At 37.8% G+C, this 18,617-nt stretch overlaps 1 protein-coding gene and 1 non-coding gene across 2 annotated transcripts in view; both read right to left on the bottom strand.

The window, feature by feature from the left end:
* Nucleotides 1-18,269, bottom strand: part of GDI2 (GDP dissociation inhibitor 2) — a 61,406-nt gene extending 43,137 nt beyond the window's left edge. The window contains exon 1 of the mRNA XM_077169520.1: nucleotides 17,980-18,269. Coding sequence (XP_077025635.1) covers nucleotides 17,980-18,024 — 45 coding nt within the window. The 5' untranslated portion in view covers nucleotides 18,025-18,269. The remainder of the gene's footprint in view (nucleotides 1-17,979) is intronic.
* LOC143642929 (U6 spliceosomal RNA) lies at nucleotides 11,506-11,612 on the bottom strand. Its single transcript, XR_013155988.1, has one exon. It is a non-coding gene; the product is annotated as a U6 spliceosomal RNA (small nuclear RNA).
* Nucleotides 18,270-18,617: the final 348 nt, after the last annotated feature.

Genomic DNA, 18,617 nt, shown 5'->3' with positions numbered 1-18,617 from the left:
TGAGAATTCTGCCACTGAGCCATCGTCACACCGCCCTAAATTCATGCACCTTTAAAGACCTTTAGTGCTTCTAAAATTTAGCCAAAGCTCCCTATACAGCAGAGAAACAAAAAATCTTGTTCTCCTACAATGGACTTTGAAATTTAAAAAAAAAATATCCATTTTCCTACAAAATGTATCTACTCATTTTATATCTTTTAATGTTTAAATTATTTACCTTTGGGTTCAAATTTTACTATAGGAGGGAACACCATTTTATGCTGTAACTGTTCTGCTTCTAGGATACTACTCTTCTCCAAACAAGTGACTGAAAAAATATACCAACTTAATGAAGTGATTTAGGAACTATGACTTTTTAATTTTTTAAAAATCTCTAAATCTAGGGGGGCCAAGATGGTGGCTTAGTAAGGTGCGCGCGTTTTAGTTCATCCTCCAGAGCAACTACTAAATAACCAGAAACAGTACAGAACAGCTCACGGAGCCACGACAGAGACCGGACACACAGCGCACCCCAGTCTGGACCAGCTGCACCAGCGGCAAGACTCCGCAACAGTGAGTTTCCCGAGCCGCGTGCACTTTCCCAAGCCGCAGAAGCCGGCAGCCGGCGCCCCTCCCTCACAGGTGGCTTCCAGGACCAGTTGCAGGTCTTGGAAAAGCAAGTTCCCCAAACCACGGCGGCCGGCGCCCCTTCCCCACAGACAGCTTTCCCGACTGCGAGTCTCGGAACGGTGAGTTCCCCAAGCCGCAGCGGCCGGCGACCGGCTCCCCTCCCCCACGGGCGGATTGCTGGAGGGAAAGGAAAGAGTCTCCAACAGTGGCAGGGACTGGGTCCAACCAAACACCAATAGTGGCATTAACAAACAAATTCTGACTGCTAGAAGTGGGCCTCCAGCTCAGGCGAAACTGATCAAGGCGGAAGTCGCCTATTGGGCTGACTGAAAGGGAGGAAAGGGGACGAAGCGGAGCCTTCTGTGGCTGTATCTGCGGAGCTTGGTTCCATCTGGACTCGGCGCCAGGATTGCACAGGCTGCAACTGCCCCGGGCACGGAAACAGGCTGCTTTCAGGGCTGTCTACCACCTGAAACTTCCCCACAAGAGGGGTGAAACGCAACTCAGGCGGAATTCCTCTCTCAAGGAATTCAGATCCCAGGGCTTCGCAATTTGAAGCCATTAAAACTAGCCTACAACCTTTCCTCTGTCTCCACCACGCCCCCAGCAGGGAGAGCCTTCCAAAGTTACAGGAGCCACAACATATTTTACTGGTGGGACCCGCAGACAGACAAGCGCCACATACTGGGCAGGATAAGAAAGCAATCTCCAGAATAAACTAATTAAGGTAATTAAATGTCCAGACACCAGTAAAAAATAACAAATCACACCAGGAAAATTGAAGATATGGCCCAATCAAAGGAACAAACCAATAGTTCAAATGAGATACAGGAGCTGAGACAACTAATTCTGAATATACGAACAGAAACGGAAAACCTCTTCAAAAACCAAATCAATCGAGGGAGGACATGAAGGCAAGGAATGAACAAAAAGAAGAAATGGAAAGTCTGAAAAAACAAATCACAGAACTTATGGGAATGAAAGATACAGTAGAAGAGATGAAAATAACAATGGAAACCTACAATGGTAGATTTAAAGAGACAGAGGTTAGAATTAGTGAACTGGAGGATGGAACATCAGAAATCCAAAAAGAAACAGAAACTATCGGGAAAAGAATGGAAAAATTTGAGCAGGGGCTCAGGGAACTGAATGATAATATGAAGCACACAAATATACATGTTGTGGGTGTCCCAGAAGGAGAAGAGAAGGGAAAAGGAGGAGAAAAACTAATGGAAGAAATTATCACTGAAAATTTCCCAACTCTTACAAAAGACCTAAAACTACAGATCCAAGAACTGCAGCGCACCCCATAGAGAACAGATCCAAATAGGCATTCTCCAAGACACTTACTAGTTAGAATGTGAGGGTCAAAGAGAAAGAGAGGATCTTGAAAGCAGCAAGAGAAAAACAATCCATCACATACAAGGGAAACCCAGTAAGACTATGTGTAGATTTCTCAGCAGAAACCATGGAGGCAAGAAGACAGTGGGATGATATATTTAAATTACTAAAAGAGAAAAACTGCCAACCAAGAATTCTATATCCAGCAAAATTGTCCTTCAAAGACGAGGGAGAGATTAAAACATTTTCTGACAAAAAGTCACTGAGAGAATTTGTGACCAAGAGACCAGCTCTGCAAGAAATACTAAAGGGAGCACTAGAGTCAGATACGAAAACACAGAAGAGAGAGGTGTGGAGAAGAGTGTAGAAAGAAGGAAAATTGGATATGATATATATAATACAAACGGGAAAATGGCAGAGGAAAGTATTATCCAAACAGTAATAACACTAAATGTTAATGGACTGAATTCCCCAATCAAAAGACATAGACTGGCAGAATGGATTAAAAAACAGGATCCTTCTATATGCTGTCTACAGGAAACACATCTTAGACCCAAAGATAAACATAGGGTGAAAGTGAAAGGTTGGGAAAAGATATTTCATGCAAATAACAACCAGAAAAGAGCAGGAATAGCTATACTAATACGCAACAAATTATACTTCAAATGTAAAACAGTTAAAAGAGACAAAGAAGGATACTATCTACTAATAAAAGGAACAATTCAACAAGAAGACATAACAATCATAAATATCTATGCACCGAACCAGAATGCCCCAAAATACGTGAGGAATACACTGCAAATACTGAAGAGGGAAAGAAACACATCTACCATAATAGTTGGAGACTTCAATTCCCCACTCTCATCAATGGACAGAACAACTAGCAGAGGATCAATAAAGAAACAGAGAATTTGAATATTACAATAAACAAGCTAGATTTAACAGACATTTATAGGACATTACACCCCACAAGAGCAGGATACACCTTTTTCTCAAGTGCTCATGGATCATTCTCAAAGATAGACCATATGCTGGGTCACAAAGCAAGTCTCAACAAATTTAAAAAGATTGAAATCATACACAACACTTTCTCAGATCATAAAGGAATGAAGTTGGAAATCAATAATAGGCAGAGTGCCAGAAAATTCACAAATACGTGGAAACTCAACAACACACTCTTAAACAACCAGTGGGTCAAGGAAGAAATTCCAAGAGAAATTAGTAAATATCTCGAGGCAAATGAAAATGAAAACACAACATATTAAAACCTATGGGACGCAGCAAAGGTAGTGCTAAGAGGGAAATTTATTGCCCTAAATGCCTATATCAAAAAAGAAGGGCAAAAATTTGGGAATTAACTGTCCACTTGGAAGAACTGGAGAAAGAACGGCAAACTAACTCCAAAGCAAGCAAAAGGAAAGAAATAACAAAGATTGGAGCAGAAATAAATGAAATTGAGAACACAAAAACAATAGAGAAAATCAATAAGACCAGAAGTTGGTTCTATGAGAAAATCAATAAGATTGACGGGCCCTTAGCAAGATTGACAAAAAAAAGAAGAGAGAGAATGCAAATAAATAAGATCAGAAATGGAAGAGGAGACATAACCACTGACCTCACAGAAATAAAGGAGGTAATAACAGGATACTATGAACATCTTTACGCTAATAAATACAACAATTTAGAGGAAATGGACGGGTTCCTGGAAAGACATGAACAACCAACTTTGACTCAAGAAGACATAGATGACCTCAACAAACCAATCACAAGTAAAGAAATTGAATCAGTCATTCAAAAGCTTCTCAAAAAGTAAAGTCCAGGACCAGACGGCTTCACAGGTGAATTCTACCAAACATTCCAGAAAGAATTAGTACCAACCCTGCTCAAACTCTTCAAAAAAACTGAAGTGGAGGGAAAGCTACCTAATTCATTCTATGAAGCCAACATCACCCTCCTACCAAAACCAGGTAAACATATTACAAAAAAAGAAAACTACAAATCAATCTCTCTAATGAATATAGATGCAAAAATCCTCAACAAAATTCTAGCAAATCAAATCCAGCAACACATTAAAAGAATTATACATCATGACCAAGTAGGATTAATCCCAGGTATGCAAGGATGGTTCAACATAAGAAAATCAATTAATGTAATACACCATATCAGCAAATCAAAGCAGAAAAATCACATGATCATCTCAATTGATGCAGAGAAGGCATTTGACAAGATTCAACATCCTTTCCTGTTGAAAACACTTCAAAGGATAGGAATACAAGGGAACCTCCTTAAATGATAGAGGGAATATATGAAAAACCCACAGCTAATATCATCCTCAATGGGGAAAAACTGAAAACTTTCCCCCTAAGATCAGGAACAAGACAAGGATGTCCACTATCACCACTGTTATTCAACATCGTGTTGGAAGTTCTAGCCAGAGCAATTAGACAAGAAAAAGAAATACAAGGCATCAAAATTGCAAAGGAAGAAGTAAAACTATCACTGTTTGCAGATGATATGATACTATACGTCGAAAACCCTGAAAAATCCATAGCAAAACTACTAGAGCTAATAAACGAGTACAGCAAAGTAGCAGGTTACAAGATCAACATTCAAAAATCTGTAGTGTTCCTATACACTAGCAATAAACAAGCTGAGGGGGAAATCAAGAAACGAATTCCATTCACAATTGCAACTAAAAGAATAAAATACTTAGGAATAAATTTAACTAAAGAGACAAAAGACCTATACAAAGAAAACTACAAAAAACTGTTAAAAGAAATCACAGAAGACCTAAATAGATGGAAGGGCATACCATGTTCATGGACTGGAAGACTAAATATAGTTAAGATGTCAATCCTACCTAAATTGATTTACAGATTCAACGCAATACCAATCAAAATCCCAACAACTTATTTTTCAGAAATAGAAAAACCAATAAGCAAATTTATCTGGAAGGGCAGGGTGCCCCGAACTGCTAAAAGTATCTTGAGGAAAAAAAAACGAAGTTGGAGGTCTCACGCTGCCTGACTTTAAGGCATATTATGAAGCCACAGTGGTCAAAACAGCATGGTACTGACATATAGATATATCGACCAATGGAATTGAATAGAGTGCTCAGATATAGACCCTCTCATCTATGGACATTTGATCTTTGATAAGGCAGTCAAGCCAACTCACCTGGGACAGAACAGTCTCTTCAATAAATGGTGCCTAGAGAACTGGATATCCATATGCAAAAGAATGAAAGAGGACCCGTATCTCACACCCTATACAAAAGTTAACTCAAAATGGATCAAAGATCTAAACATTAGGTTTAAGACCATAAAACAGTTAGAGGAAAATGTAGGGAGATATCTTATGAATCTTATAATTGGAGGCGGTTTTATGGACCTTACACCTAAAGCAAGAGCACTGAAGAAAGAAAGAAAGAAATGGGAGCTCCTCAAAATTAAACACTTTTGTGCATCAAAGAGCTTCATCAAGAAAGTAAAAAGACAGCCTACACAATGGGAGAAAATATTTGGAAATGACATATCAGATAAAGGTCTAGTATCCAGAATTTATAAAGAGACTGTTCGACTCAACAACAAAAAGACAGCCAATCCAATTACAAAATGGGAAAAAGACTTGAACAGACACCTCTCAGAAGAGGAAATACAAATGGCCAAAAGGCACATGGAGAGATGCTCAATGTCCCTGGCCATTAGAGAAATGCAAATCGAAACCACAATGAGATATCATCTCACACCCACCAGAATGGCCATTATCAACAAAACAGAAAATAACAAGTGCCGGAGAGGTTGTAGAGAAAGAGGCACACTTATCCACTGTTGGTGGGAATGTCAAATGGTGCAACCATTGTGGAAGGCAGTTTGGCGGTTCCTCAAAAAATTGAATATAGAATTGCCATATGACCCAGCAATACCATTCCTAGGTATCTACTCAGAGGACTTAAGGGCAAAGATACAAACGGACATTTGCACACCAATGTTTATAGCAGCATTATTTACAATTGCAAAGAGATGGAAACAGCCAAAATGTCCATCAACAGAGGAGTGGCTAAACAAACTGTGGTATATACATACGATGGGATATTATTATGCAGCTCTAAGACAGAATAAACTTATGAAGCATGTAATAACATGAATGGACCTAGAGAACATTATGCTGAGTGAGACTAGCCAAAAACTAAAGGACAAATACTGCATGGTCTCACTGATATGAACCGACATTAGTGAATAAACTTGGAATACGTCATTGGTAACAGAAACCATCAGGAGATAGAAATAGGGTAAGATAAGGGGTAATTGGAGCTGAAGGGATACAGACCGTGCAACAGGACTGGATACAAAAACTCAGAAATGGACAGCACAATACTACCTAATTGTAATGTAATTATGTTAAAACATTGAATGAAGCTGCATGTGAGGTATAGGTTTCTGTTTTTTTTTTTCCTATTATCGTTTTATTTTATTCTGTTGTCTTTTTATTTCTTTTTCTGAATCGATGCAAATGTACTAAGAAATGATGAATGTGCAACTATGTGATGATATTAAGAATTACTGATTGTATATGTAGAATGGAATGATTTCTAAATGTTTTGTTAGTTAATATTTTTAATTAATAAAAAAAATCTCTAAATCTAATTCCTATAGACTAAAAGACCTAATATTGCTCAACTTATTGCTGAGAAAATGAATCTAAAGGCATATCGATATCAGTGACTCCAAAATCCTAAATCATCTTCATTATATTTCCAATCTCACCTAAAGATATTTTAGTCATAAACCAGTTAATTTCAGACCGTTTTCATTTGAATAACCTCTTATTCATTTGTTTCCTTGCATTCTATTCAGATACATTAGAATGGTTTCTAACAGCATTATTTGATCAATTCTAAACCTAATGTTATTTTGGCTTCAAAGGGAGCAAACGAATTCATCTTCCTTAAATATATAAGACAAATTTTCTAAACTGTAACTCTTTTTTTAGTAACTGCTTTTATTGAAATAAAACATACCATAAATGTACAACTTCAAGAAATTTTACAAAATGAAATATATCCAGGTAACTAGACCCCAGATAAAGAAAAACATTATCAGCACTCCAGAAGGCCCCTCCTGTCCTATTCCAGTCATTAACTACCACCACTGCAACACCACTATCCTGATTTCAAACACCAAAAAGTAGTTTTGACAGTTTTTGAATTCCACATAAGTGGAATCATGTTAGTATTTACTTTTCATATCTCAAATATTTTATTCAACATTGTATTTTAAAGATTCACCCATGTCTTGTATACAGTTGAAATCTAACCATTCTCGCAATCATAGAGCAGGGGTACCCAAACTGCAAGACAAATCCAGCCTGTATGCTTTGTAAATCCAGCCTGTATGCTTTGTAAATAAAGTTTTATTTACATGCCCACTCACTGAGGTATTGTCTTTGGGTGTTTTCACACAACAACAGCAAAGCTCAGTAGTTGTAACAAACACTATATGGCAAAGCCTAAAATATTTACCATCTGAACTTCTAAAAGTTGCCTAGTCCTGCAATGTGGCTCCCAATTGGGCATGACCTGTAAAAAATGTGTATTCCCCTTCAACATGCATCCATATCCCCTGGAGAGCTATGTGCTGGGCCCCATTCTGAAAGTTTCTGATTCTTGAAGTCTGGGGTAGGGAATATGCATTTCTAGTTTTCCAGCTAATGCTGCTGGGCAGGAACCACTTTTGAAACAGTACTACAGAACTGCTTCTCAAACACTTAAGAATCACCTGGGAATCTTGTAAAACTGCAGATTGTATATCAGTGTATCTGGAGGGGGGGTTCTAAGAGTCTATAGTTCTATTACGTTCTCAGGTGTGGTAGATGCTGCTAATCACTGGACCATGCTTTAGGTAACAAAGCTGCATAGGATTTCACTGAAAGAATATACTACATGGATATACCACAATTTCTTTATCCATTCTACTATCAATGGATAATGGGTAGCTTCCAGTTTTTGATTATTACAAATAATCTATAAACATTCTTATACATGTCTTTTACGTGTGCACTTCTGTTGGATATATATTTAGGAATGAAATTGTAAGAATACACTCAACTTCAGCAGATCCTGCCAAATAACTTTCCAAAATGGTTGTATGAATTTACACTTTTGTCAGCAGTGTATGAAAATTTCTGTAGTTTCATATCCTTGCCAAACACTTGTATTGTTGTCTTTTAAACATCAGTCGTTTTGGTGAGGACATGGTTTTTGTTTTTTAAGTAGACATGACTGTCCTAAATTGTTTATTAGGTATGAATTTTACAAACATTATTTAAATTAGCAGCAACAGAGGGCTAGAGAACATTGCACCTTCTCCAAGCTACACAGCAAGAACCACCAATAGTGGAACTTGTGGCTGTCTCCAACACCAAGGCTCTTGCAGCCTGCAGGTGTCAGCCCAGCCATCTCCTGGTTTTGTGTTCTGATAGCTTTATGGATGCATTACCAAGGACCACCTCAAATAATCTGTATGTGGAATCTTCACTAATCCAGCAAGAATTTAGGACTCTCAAGGCTCCATGGTGGCCTCTAGCTCACTTCTCGGCAAGTGACTGAAGGCTTAGGGCAAACATCAGCTGTTTGACACCATTATGGAAATAGGCTTGCCATAGGTTGCAACCTTAGGAACTGGGCATTTGTTGCCAACATAGCACACAGAAATCTAGAAGATAGCATAATGCTGCTTGGCCTTATATCCCAGGCTGCAAGCTTTATGCAGCTGTGTAGGGCAAGGGACCCTGTGGAGAGCAGAAAGTTGGCAGCAGCAGACCCTTAGGAGAAAAGTGCATTGGACTGCCTCTTCTTCTGTGGATCCTGGATGTACTTATCCAGTACCTATCCTGGCTTAATGGACAGCTGCCTCCAGATGCAAAGGGAAAGAAGATGAGATCTGAATTTTCATCTCCTAATGTCTAATAAGATTAAGAACCTTTTTTATAGCTGATTGGCCAGTACAATATATTCTTTTGAGAACTGCCTATTCAAATTATTTGCCCATTTTTTAAATGGGCTTCTTCTAGCCCTTTTGCAAAAGTTCTTTATACATTCTGGATATAAATCTTTGTTGGTTATATGTATTGCAAATATATCTATTCCCATTTTTGGCTTGTCTTTTCACTTTCTTAACGACGTCTTGATAAACAGAAAGAACTGATGGTATTTTACAACTATAAAAATCAATCCTATTGCTGAATCATCATATTGGTATTTCCTTTAGTCTCCAGTATCTTAGAAATAAAAACTCCAGCTAGAAGTTTTCAAATTGTACAATTGTAACCCATACCGAAATCTGATCTACAACTAATTGTTGCGATGTACTTTGAAATTTACTTCTTTTTTTGTATACATATTATTTTTCACACAAAAAAAGTTGATTGTGATGATACATGCACAGCTATATGATGTGAACCACTGATTGTATATTTTGGATGATTACATGGTACATGAATATATAATATATATCAATAAATTTTTTTTAAAAAAAGACAAACAAATGAACACGATAATTTAAGGAGGGAGGCTAGTTTAAATGTAGATGGGGAGGGTACTGTGCCAGTTTGAAAGTCATAGTAGCCCAGAAAAGCCATGTTTTAACCCTGACCCAATCTTATGGGGAGAAGCCCTTTCTATTCATCCTGATTCAATACAGTAGGGTGGAAACTATCTCCAAGAGCTGCGACATGCCCTATTGGGGGGTGTGACCTTTTGACTAGATGGAGTGTGGCTCCAGCCATTCCACATGGGTCTTGACTGGGTTACTGGAGGCTTTAAGAGGGGAAGTACTTTGGAGAAACCTCAGAAATGACCAAAAAAAAAAAAAAGGATACCTTATTCCTGGTGTTTGTACAAAGTACTTTGTAATCACCTTTCTTACATACTTGGGAGTAAGAATTTTGTTTAATTTTTATTGTTTTTGTTTGGTTGTTTTATATATACAGTTTAGATCAGTCATAACACAATAGGTAAAAAGTAAATTCTTGACTCCTTGAAAATAAATAAATTCCATAAGGGAAATACATATTCAACTTCAATATCAAGTAATTTCCATATTTATTATATTCCTAAATAATTAAGTTTACTGGTATCTTGCACTTCTGAAAGCATTTTCCCCCAGAGATCACACATGTTTTATGAGGCATTCTATTTGGAGAAAGGCAAATATCTATGGCTTTACCAAAGCCCAAAGAGAAAAATGAAAAACAAAAACAAAATGTGTCATAGCAATATCATTTTAGATAAAAGAAATAAAAAATATTTTACTGGGAAAAAAATCAATCCTAATATTATCTAGAACTCATTTGTTAAAAAAAGATTTTATAGATGTACTAACATATCAAGTTCAACACAATATATGAAAGTAGAATACATTTATTATCTCAAAAATAGGTTATATTGTTTTCCAGTAGCCTTAATCTTGAAGACAATTGTATAACTATATAGCTTTTACAATGTGACTGTGTGATTATGAAAATCTTGTGGATGATGCTCCTTTATTCAAAGTATGGACAGATGAGTAAAAAAAAATAAGGACAAAAATAAATAAATAATTGGGGGGTGGAGAAGAGGTAAAAAAAAATCGGGTAGATTGCAATACTAGTGGTCAATGAGGTGGGTAAGGGGTGTATGGGTTTTTTCTTTTTCTTTTTCTTTTTCTGGAGTGATGTAAATGTTCTAAAAATGATCATGGTGATGAATACACAACTATGTAATGTAGTAAACCACTGATTGTATACTCCGAATAGAGAGTATAATGCTTAATGACATCTCAGTAAAAATATATATATATAAAAAATTAAGTTGTAACACACCAAAAACAGAGAAAGACCAAACAGTCCCATTCCCAGCTGACAAAAGGAGAACTCAGTTTAATTTTTGGAAGGGAAAAAAAAAATCACAGCAACTAATGCTCCACTGCAAATAAGCAAGACCCACTGAACCATGGCCTCAAGGCAAACACTGAAGGCTAAGGTCTAAAATAAATAGGTCAATAATTGAAAGATTAGGAAGAGTCCAAAGAGCTGATTATAACTACTTTTAAAGGCATCACTTGGAGCAAATATAACAAAAGGTAACCAAAAATCTGTAGGTCCACTGATTCTTCTAAACCCATCTATAAAAGACTGCTCCTGCACTGCTAAAAGAAAAAAATACAGAGTAACATAAATATAATACTGTAAACTTTTAAAACATGGAATGAAGTTACTAATTCACTGATAAAATTCAATCATCAATCATAAGTGGGCACAAAGTGTACATTAATGGTCCTAAAAATTTAAGCTTCCAAAATAAGTAAATTGCAATTAAAATCTACTACTTGCACGGTGAATATAGATTAACAAGCAAAGCACATTAAAGTCAAAGAACATATTCTAAATCAGTTTCCTTTTTTTTACACTAGAAAATCTGGTCCCTCCATCATACATGTCAATGTCGATAAACTTTGACCAGGAAATTTATATGTGAATGAATATTAGCCAACATACTAGTTTTTTCCTTTTTTTAAATAAAATATGAAATGCTTCACGAATTTGCATGTCATCCTTGTACAGGGGCCATGCTAATCTTCTCTGTATTGTTCCAATTTTAGTATATATGCCACCGAAGCAAGCACCAACATATTAGTTTTAAATCTAGTAGATGGGAGTAGTCCACATTAATTTCCATGCTTTGAACTCTCTCTGATCAGGATATAACTACACACATTCAGACCCCACCAAAACTAAAATTACGAAAACATCTTCAGAACCCAAGTGCATTAGCTACCACTATCTGGCACTTCATGTTCTGCTACATGATAAGAGGTAAGCCAGCTAAAATTGTTTAAAGCTTACTTGCAGCAAAGTTCTAGTATGTGTACACATAGGATGTACAGATGGGAGGAAGACCATATATCCATGATTCTGAAGTTCACCTCCCTTCAGCACGCACCATAGAACATAATTACAATAATCAGAGTTAACTCGTTTGTACAGCACCTAAACAAACCTAGAAAATACATCTTATCCATTAGAGGCCTGAAAGGTGTTCCTATAAATGAATGGCAATGTATCTAAATAATGCTCCCAAGACCAGTGGTACTAAGTAGTCTCCTGATGCCCTTTCCTTCCCTCCTGCTAAGAGAACAACTTAGACTGGGAAGAGAAAGAGTCAGTATATTAATAATCTGATATACATTCCAAATGACCAAACTAAACATTTACTACAACTTTAAAGCCTACCAAATACTATTGTATTTTCAAGATTATGTTCAAAAAACAGAAAGTAAACATGCAAAAATCATTAAGAAAACAAAAACACTAAGTAATATGAAAGGAAGTATGATTTCAAAGCACCTTTTCTACAACTATGAAGAAAATATATTAACTAGAGAAACTGTAAATCAGTTAGCAATCTAAATGATATATGCCCTACAAAAGAAAATAAAAATAATTTTTACGTTTTGTTAGTTTTCAGCATAATGTTTCTTTAAATGTCTCTGCCCCTCTACTATATCTCATTAAAAGCTGTCGAAGGTAACTTTTCTTGAAATTTGGCTCTAATTAACATTTTCCTACTTGAAAGCCCTCCTCTGCTATGTAGAAGATAAAATTCAAATTTCTTAGTTTCATATATTCCTCATTCTTGGTGATATGCCTTCTTTCCAATCCTATTTCCCACTACCCCTCTTAATACCTGCTGCTTCAGGCAAAATAAACTACTCCGTATTCCCTACATCTAACCCCTCCTTCATATGGCGTTACACTGCTCTCTCTCTCTGCCCAGAAAATCGTTTCTTCCTATGTTCAAGGATTACCAAAATTCTTTTAAAAATTTATTGTGGTAACATGTATTGTATAACATAAAATTTGCCTTTTTAACCATTTTTAAGAGTATAATCAGTGACATTAAATTTAATTCACAATGTTGTGCTACCAGCTACCACCATCCATTACAAAGACTACTTCGTCACCCCAACAGAAACTCTGTAACCAATATTTTTAAAATTCAATTTCAATACCTCCTTGCTTGTGCAGTTTTTGGGGTTTTTTTCTTCTTTTCCTTTTTTTTCTCATTTTTAAAAAATTTTTCTTTTTGATCTTTGTTTTGTTGTTTTTATTGTTTGTTCATTTTTCCTTTATTCGCTTTTGTTCTGCAGTTTTCTGACTCACCGTCAGCACTTAGAACTTTCTCATATTAACTCTTGTTATAGTGACTCTTCTACCTAAGAATAAGCTACTTATAAAAAGGGTCTATGTTAACCTTTTTTTTGCCCACAAATGATCAAAACAAGCACTGGTAGTTTAAATAACTGAAACTGGATAAATATTACTCCAATAAGAGTCTTCAATCAGGTGAGTGAAGACAGAACAGTTAATCATGCATGTGAGATAAAACAATTACCTAATAGTCTTTCAAACCAAACTCCACACTACTATAATATCTACATGCTAAAATGTCTGATTTTACTGGTTATTTTCTATTGGGACAGTATGCTAATTTAAAATAGAGGCTAACTGTAAAATATTTATACTTTTCAAAAGTAAGGCATTTGTAAATACTGGCATTATGATCACTATGGTGGTGAGACGACTTCTGCTATATTTTAACATAGCTGTGACAGGGGTTTTCAAGAAGCAAATCTAAGAAGCATTTTAAATTACAGTTCATGATTTTTAAATAAAGTTCAAAACCTCTCTTTGAAGCCACAATTTTTTAATAAAGAGAAAAGGAAAAAAGTATGTCTGGGATATACAATTTTTTAAACATAATACTGAGAATAATCTGGTTAACTGTCAATGAAATGTGAACTTCTATTCATATTTGCTTATTAGAGATATCATGTAGAACAGGAAAAAAAAAGACCTCTAGGTAACACAAATAACCATGAACTAGCTACTCTTATATACTATATCTAACAAGCTTCAGGAATGCATTTCCAAGCTCATAGCCAATTAAAAAGCAACACATTAGGCGGTAAGAGGCTACCTATCCATGCTGAAAGCAAAGAAATGTAAAAGCTGCCAGTTCAAAAGCAGAGTAAAACGGGAGAGAAATAGAAAAGCAGACTGAAGAACTCAGAAAGCAGTTTTTAGTAAGGAGGACAAAAGTTCCTAAAAGCTTACTAGGTCTTAATGATTTTGTTATCTCACAGCAAAGCACAATAACTAACCCTCAAGTTGTGAAGTCACAGTTATCAAGTAAATTAATTATATTTCTCAGTCTGTTAAAGAAGGCTTTACAATATCATTTAGAAAACACATTCAAAATTGTGGTTCTTTAAAGGGGATAACCTTCAACTCCTTAGAAAATTCAATTACATGGAATGCTCCAATTCTCCTAGACAGAGAATTTAGATTTTACTCTAGTTTATATATCAAGTCTTTTATGCCTCTTTATTAAAGTCATTATCAACATCTGTGGATCCATACATCAATTTTAACAATGACAACACAAAGCAACAAAGGGAAATTCCAACACTTATTTAAAATATAACAAATTAATCTCATAAAAGTACTTGACACACACCCATCATGTATTATTTGGTACCTGTACCTAAGAGAGGAAATTTTAAATGCCTTTCTTGAGGTTCTTAAATTCCAAACACTAAATATTTATAGGTAAAAATTAAGGAAATTACATGGTATGTTTACTACAGATACTCAAAGTTAATTCTAATTTAAGGGTTTTAACTTTGGTGGTCTCTTGATTTAAATGATCTAATTCCTTGTATCTTCAAAAGCCAAAGAATTAAAGATTTATCATTATCGAAATCATCCTGCCATCATTACTATTCAGGGTAACAATGCGTATGTCCTTAATTGATAAAATTCTTAAGGAACAGCTCACAAAACAATCTAGGAAGGCTCACAGAGGATTGAAATGATGACAGCTATAAACTGACAGCTCACAGTAAATCCAAATGAAAATGTAAACCAGGTGAGTTATCTTAACTTGGTTGTTTCACAACAAGACTGTGTGGTCTTTGTACAAAGTGATGCTTCTGAATTAGGTCGCGTAGTAACCTGACTGATCACGGATTTGCACGCCTTTGTCCATGCTCAGCTGACCTTCTTAACGAGGAGCAAATCTGAAAGGTCAGCAAGAACCCTAGAAAAGCAGTTAACTGGTTTACAGACATGCTGGCAGAAACAGACTTCATTTCAATAAGCAAAATCCACCACAAACTACGAAAAGCTCTGAATCTCAATTAGGCACTCAAACAAACAAACAAATAAAAAACATGCAGGGGGTAGGCCTAGTGATCTAGGGTCCTAACAGTCTTCCAACTCACTACCAAAAATGAAATTCAACTGAATCTGTCATTCAAAAACTGTAAATAACTCTGTAGGTAAGTAATCTCATCTATCTGGTAATATTTCTTCGGGTCAAACATAATGGAGCCTTTAGAAATGAGTACTTTTCAACAATCACCCTAAATTACTATGAAGAGAAATATGACAAGATGAGAAAGATGCAGTGCTAATTCTTAACAATCTTTTCTTATAAAATTGGCCAAATAAGAATTTGAAGGTTTCCTCTTGCTTAGAAAAACCTAAAGTAGTTCTTTTGTGGTGTTACTTCAAAAAAATACTAATTTGTCCTGAGGGATTACAATGTGTTTCTACCAATTTGAATTTGTGTTTTGCATCAAATGACTACGGAATTTGAGGTTAGATTGATTAGGATACACAAGATATACATCAGTGCTCTGCTTAAGACAAGAAGTAGCCATAAGGTAGAATTTCAAATGTCCAAAGGAGTCTGATACTCAAACTGGTCCTGCCTTCAAATGGAACTGTTTTACAAGAATAACCGTTTTCCTTTTCTTAAAAGAGCATGAAAAAAAAGAAATACAAGACACACCTTCACCCTCAGAGAACCTCTTTTGCTGCTCAGATGTGACCTCTCTAAGACAGCTCAGCAGGTAAACTCACTGCCCTCCCCTGCATGTGGGACACAACTCCCAGGATAAGCTAGGACCCTGCATTATGGAACTGAGAGAGCCTTCTTGACCAAAAGGGGGAAGAGAGAAATGAGACAAAATAAAGTTTCTGTGGCTGAGAGATTTCAGAGTCAAGAGGTTATCCTGGAGGTTATTATTATGCATTATATAGATATCCCTTTTCAGTTTATGGTGTACTGGAGTGGCTAGAAGAAAGTACCTGAAACTGTTGAACTGTATTCCAATAGCTTTGATTCTTGAAGATGATTGTGTAACCATATAGCTTTTACAATATGACTGCATGATTGTGAAAAGCTTGTGGCTGTTGTTCCCTTTATCCAGGGTATGAACAGATGAGTAAAAAAATAAGGACAAAAATAAATAAATAATGGAGGTGGAAGGGGGTAAGGGGTAAAAAAAAAGTGGACAGATTGCAATACTAGTGGTCAATGAGAGAGGAGTAAAGGGGTATGGGATGTGTGTTTTTTTCTTTTTATATCTTTTTCTGCAGTGATGCAAATGTTCTAAAAATGATCATCGTGATGAATACACAATTATGTGATGATACTGTGAGCCAGTGATTATATACTTTGGATGGACTGTATGTATGTGACTCTACCTCAAGAAAAATACTTAAAAAAAAAAAAGATAAAACACCCGCCTGAATTATTTGCAGACTATCTCCAGATCTCTAAACAGACAGATACACAGGAAAATGAATATACCATACTATTAAGAAAGCCTTGCATTCCTATTACTATCGATTCTTAATGCTGTTATTGATTTGTCTTCTAAATCCCGGAAGAGTATGGCAGCAGAGAGAGAACTTGGCCTCTAGCAATCCATCATCAATCCATCTCTTTAGGATAAAACATGTGGAAGAGACGATGGAGGCAGGGGCAAACCAAACAAAAGGAAAAGACGGCAAAACATCTGACAGACAAGTTTTGAGAAAACAAACTCATTCCCATTCTATGAACGCTCAAAAAGTAGGAGGGGAGGGAGGTTAAAAGGAATGGATAATGCTTCTTATTTTGTGCTGGAGGGGAAGGTTAAAAAAAAAAACCACAAAATTTATTTCCTCCAAACTTTTAAGTTAATTAAACTCTAACAATTACAAAACTGTAATTGTCCAGACGACTTGTCACAAAACCTTTTACCTAACCTTGGCGGCCAAAGACTGACTAGTAGCAGTTGCAGGCTAAATAGGAAATGCAACTGCGAGTGGCTTCCACCCTCCCCCACTTTGCCTTGCGCTTTTCCGTTTCCAACCCGGAGAGCTTAACAACCCAAAGGCAGGTGGAAAAGCGTTTGATACCCCTATCCAGGCTTCTTTTTTCTTTCCTTTTTAATTCTGTATTAATTCTAGTGAAACTCTCGTTTTCCACCTACTTTTATCTCAAACTTAGTGTTTCATCATGTACTTAACTGGCTCCTCAAACTAAAGTCCTGGGTTTTCAATTTCCTGGTCTTTCCTTCCACATTAGAGACAACACACTCCACCAACCTAGGCTGCCATGAGGTTAGGAGAGTGCTGGATACTGCCGCGGGTTGCAACTCCTTCCAAACTCATGCACCCAACTAGCGAAAACCTTTCCCAACACCCTTCGACAATACCTTCCCGTAAAAAAAAGGAAGAAAGAAAAGAAAAAGAAGAGCAGGCCAATAAAGAAAGTATCAACGTAGACACACGAAATTGCAAGGCGGTTGGCCCTAGGCAGTCACCGCAAACCCGGGATTCGGGAAAAGAAAGGCCGGCAGGTTGTGAGTCCTCGCGCCGGAGGGAGAGCCCACGCCTCCTCCAGCCACAGGTCGGAGGAGCAAGAGAACAGTGCCGGTAGCAACAAGACGAGCTGGCCAAGGAGGTCGAAAGGCTGCCGCCTGGGTAAGGGCACGTAGTGGCCGGGCCACCCGGATCTCCCTGGCACTGCCCATCCGCCCTTGCACGACGCCCCTATCTCCCCTCCTTGGCCCAGTCCGGCCGCCCGGATCATCTCGGAACTGACGGCCTCCTCCCTCCCGAGCGCCTCGGCCGCGGCCGTCGCCTGAGACTCACCGTCAGGCCAGTGCCCAGCACGATCACGTCGTACTCCTCATTCATGGCGGGGAAAGAGAGAGAGAATAGAAGACGCGAAGGTGAAGGCGCAGGGATTCTCGAGAAAGGGAATCTCTCTACCAATGCGGAGGAGACGGAGGAAACGCTCAGACCGGTTTCGAGAACAGAGAGAAGGGCAAATAGGACCAGCGGTAAAATGGAGCTGAAGAGGAGACGAACTCAGCCGCCACCTCAGAAGGGAAGAGAAGAGCTCGTAAGGCGGGGGAAGGGATAGGAAGGGGGGAAGGCGGGGCAGGAGACGGCAGCCCTTCTCGGCCCGGGGGAGGGACCTAGCGGGAAGCCGTCAATCAGGCCCCTCCCGCTCGTTCATTGGCTACGTCCCCATCATTTGCCCAACCTTCTTCCTCTCCTACCTCGCGCGAGAAGAAAATGGAGCGTAGGCATCTCGAGTTCCGGTTCCCCTTTTCGTCCCTGCCACGGTGGTTGGGGAGCGGAGGCGACCTCACTCCGGGCGGGGCGGGGGTTGGGGAGTCGGTTGGGCCGGATGAAGGAGGAGAGTGGCCCTAAGCCTTTCTGGGAATGCAGTCGCGGCCCAACTCCCTGTCCCCTACTGCCGCCCTTGGACTTTGAACCGGTGT

This window comes from Tamandua tetradactyla, chromosome 7 (assembly GCF_023851605.1).
Source record: "Tamandua tetradactyla isolate mTamTet1 chromosome 7, mTamTet1.pri, whole genome shotgun sequence".
NCBI classification, from domain to species: domain Eukaryota; kingdom Metazoa; phylum Chordata; class Mammalia; order Pilosa; family Myrmecophagidae; genus Tamandua; species Tamandua tetradactyla.
Note: the sequence above shows the minus strand (reverse complement) of the source record. Positions and strands in the feature narration are given on the sequence as shown.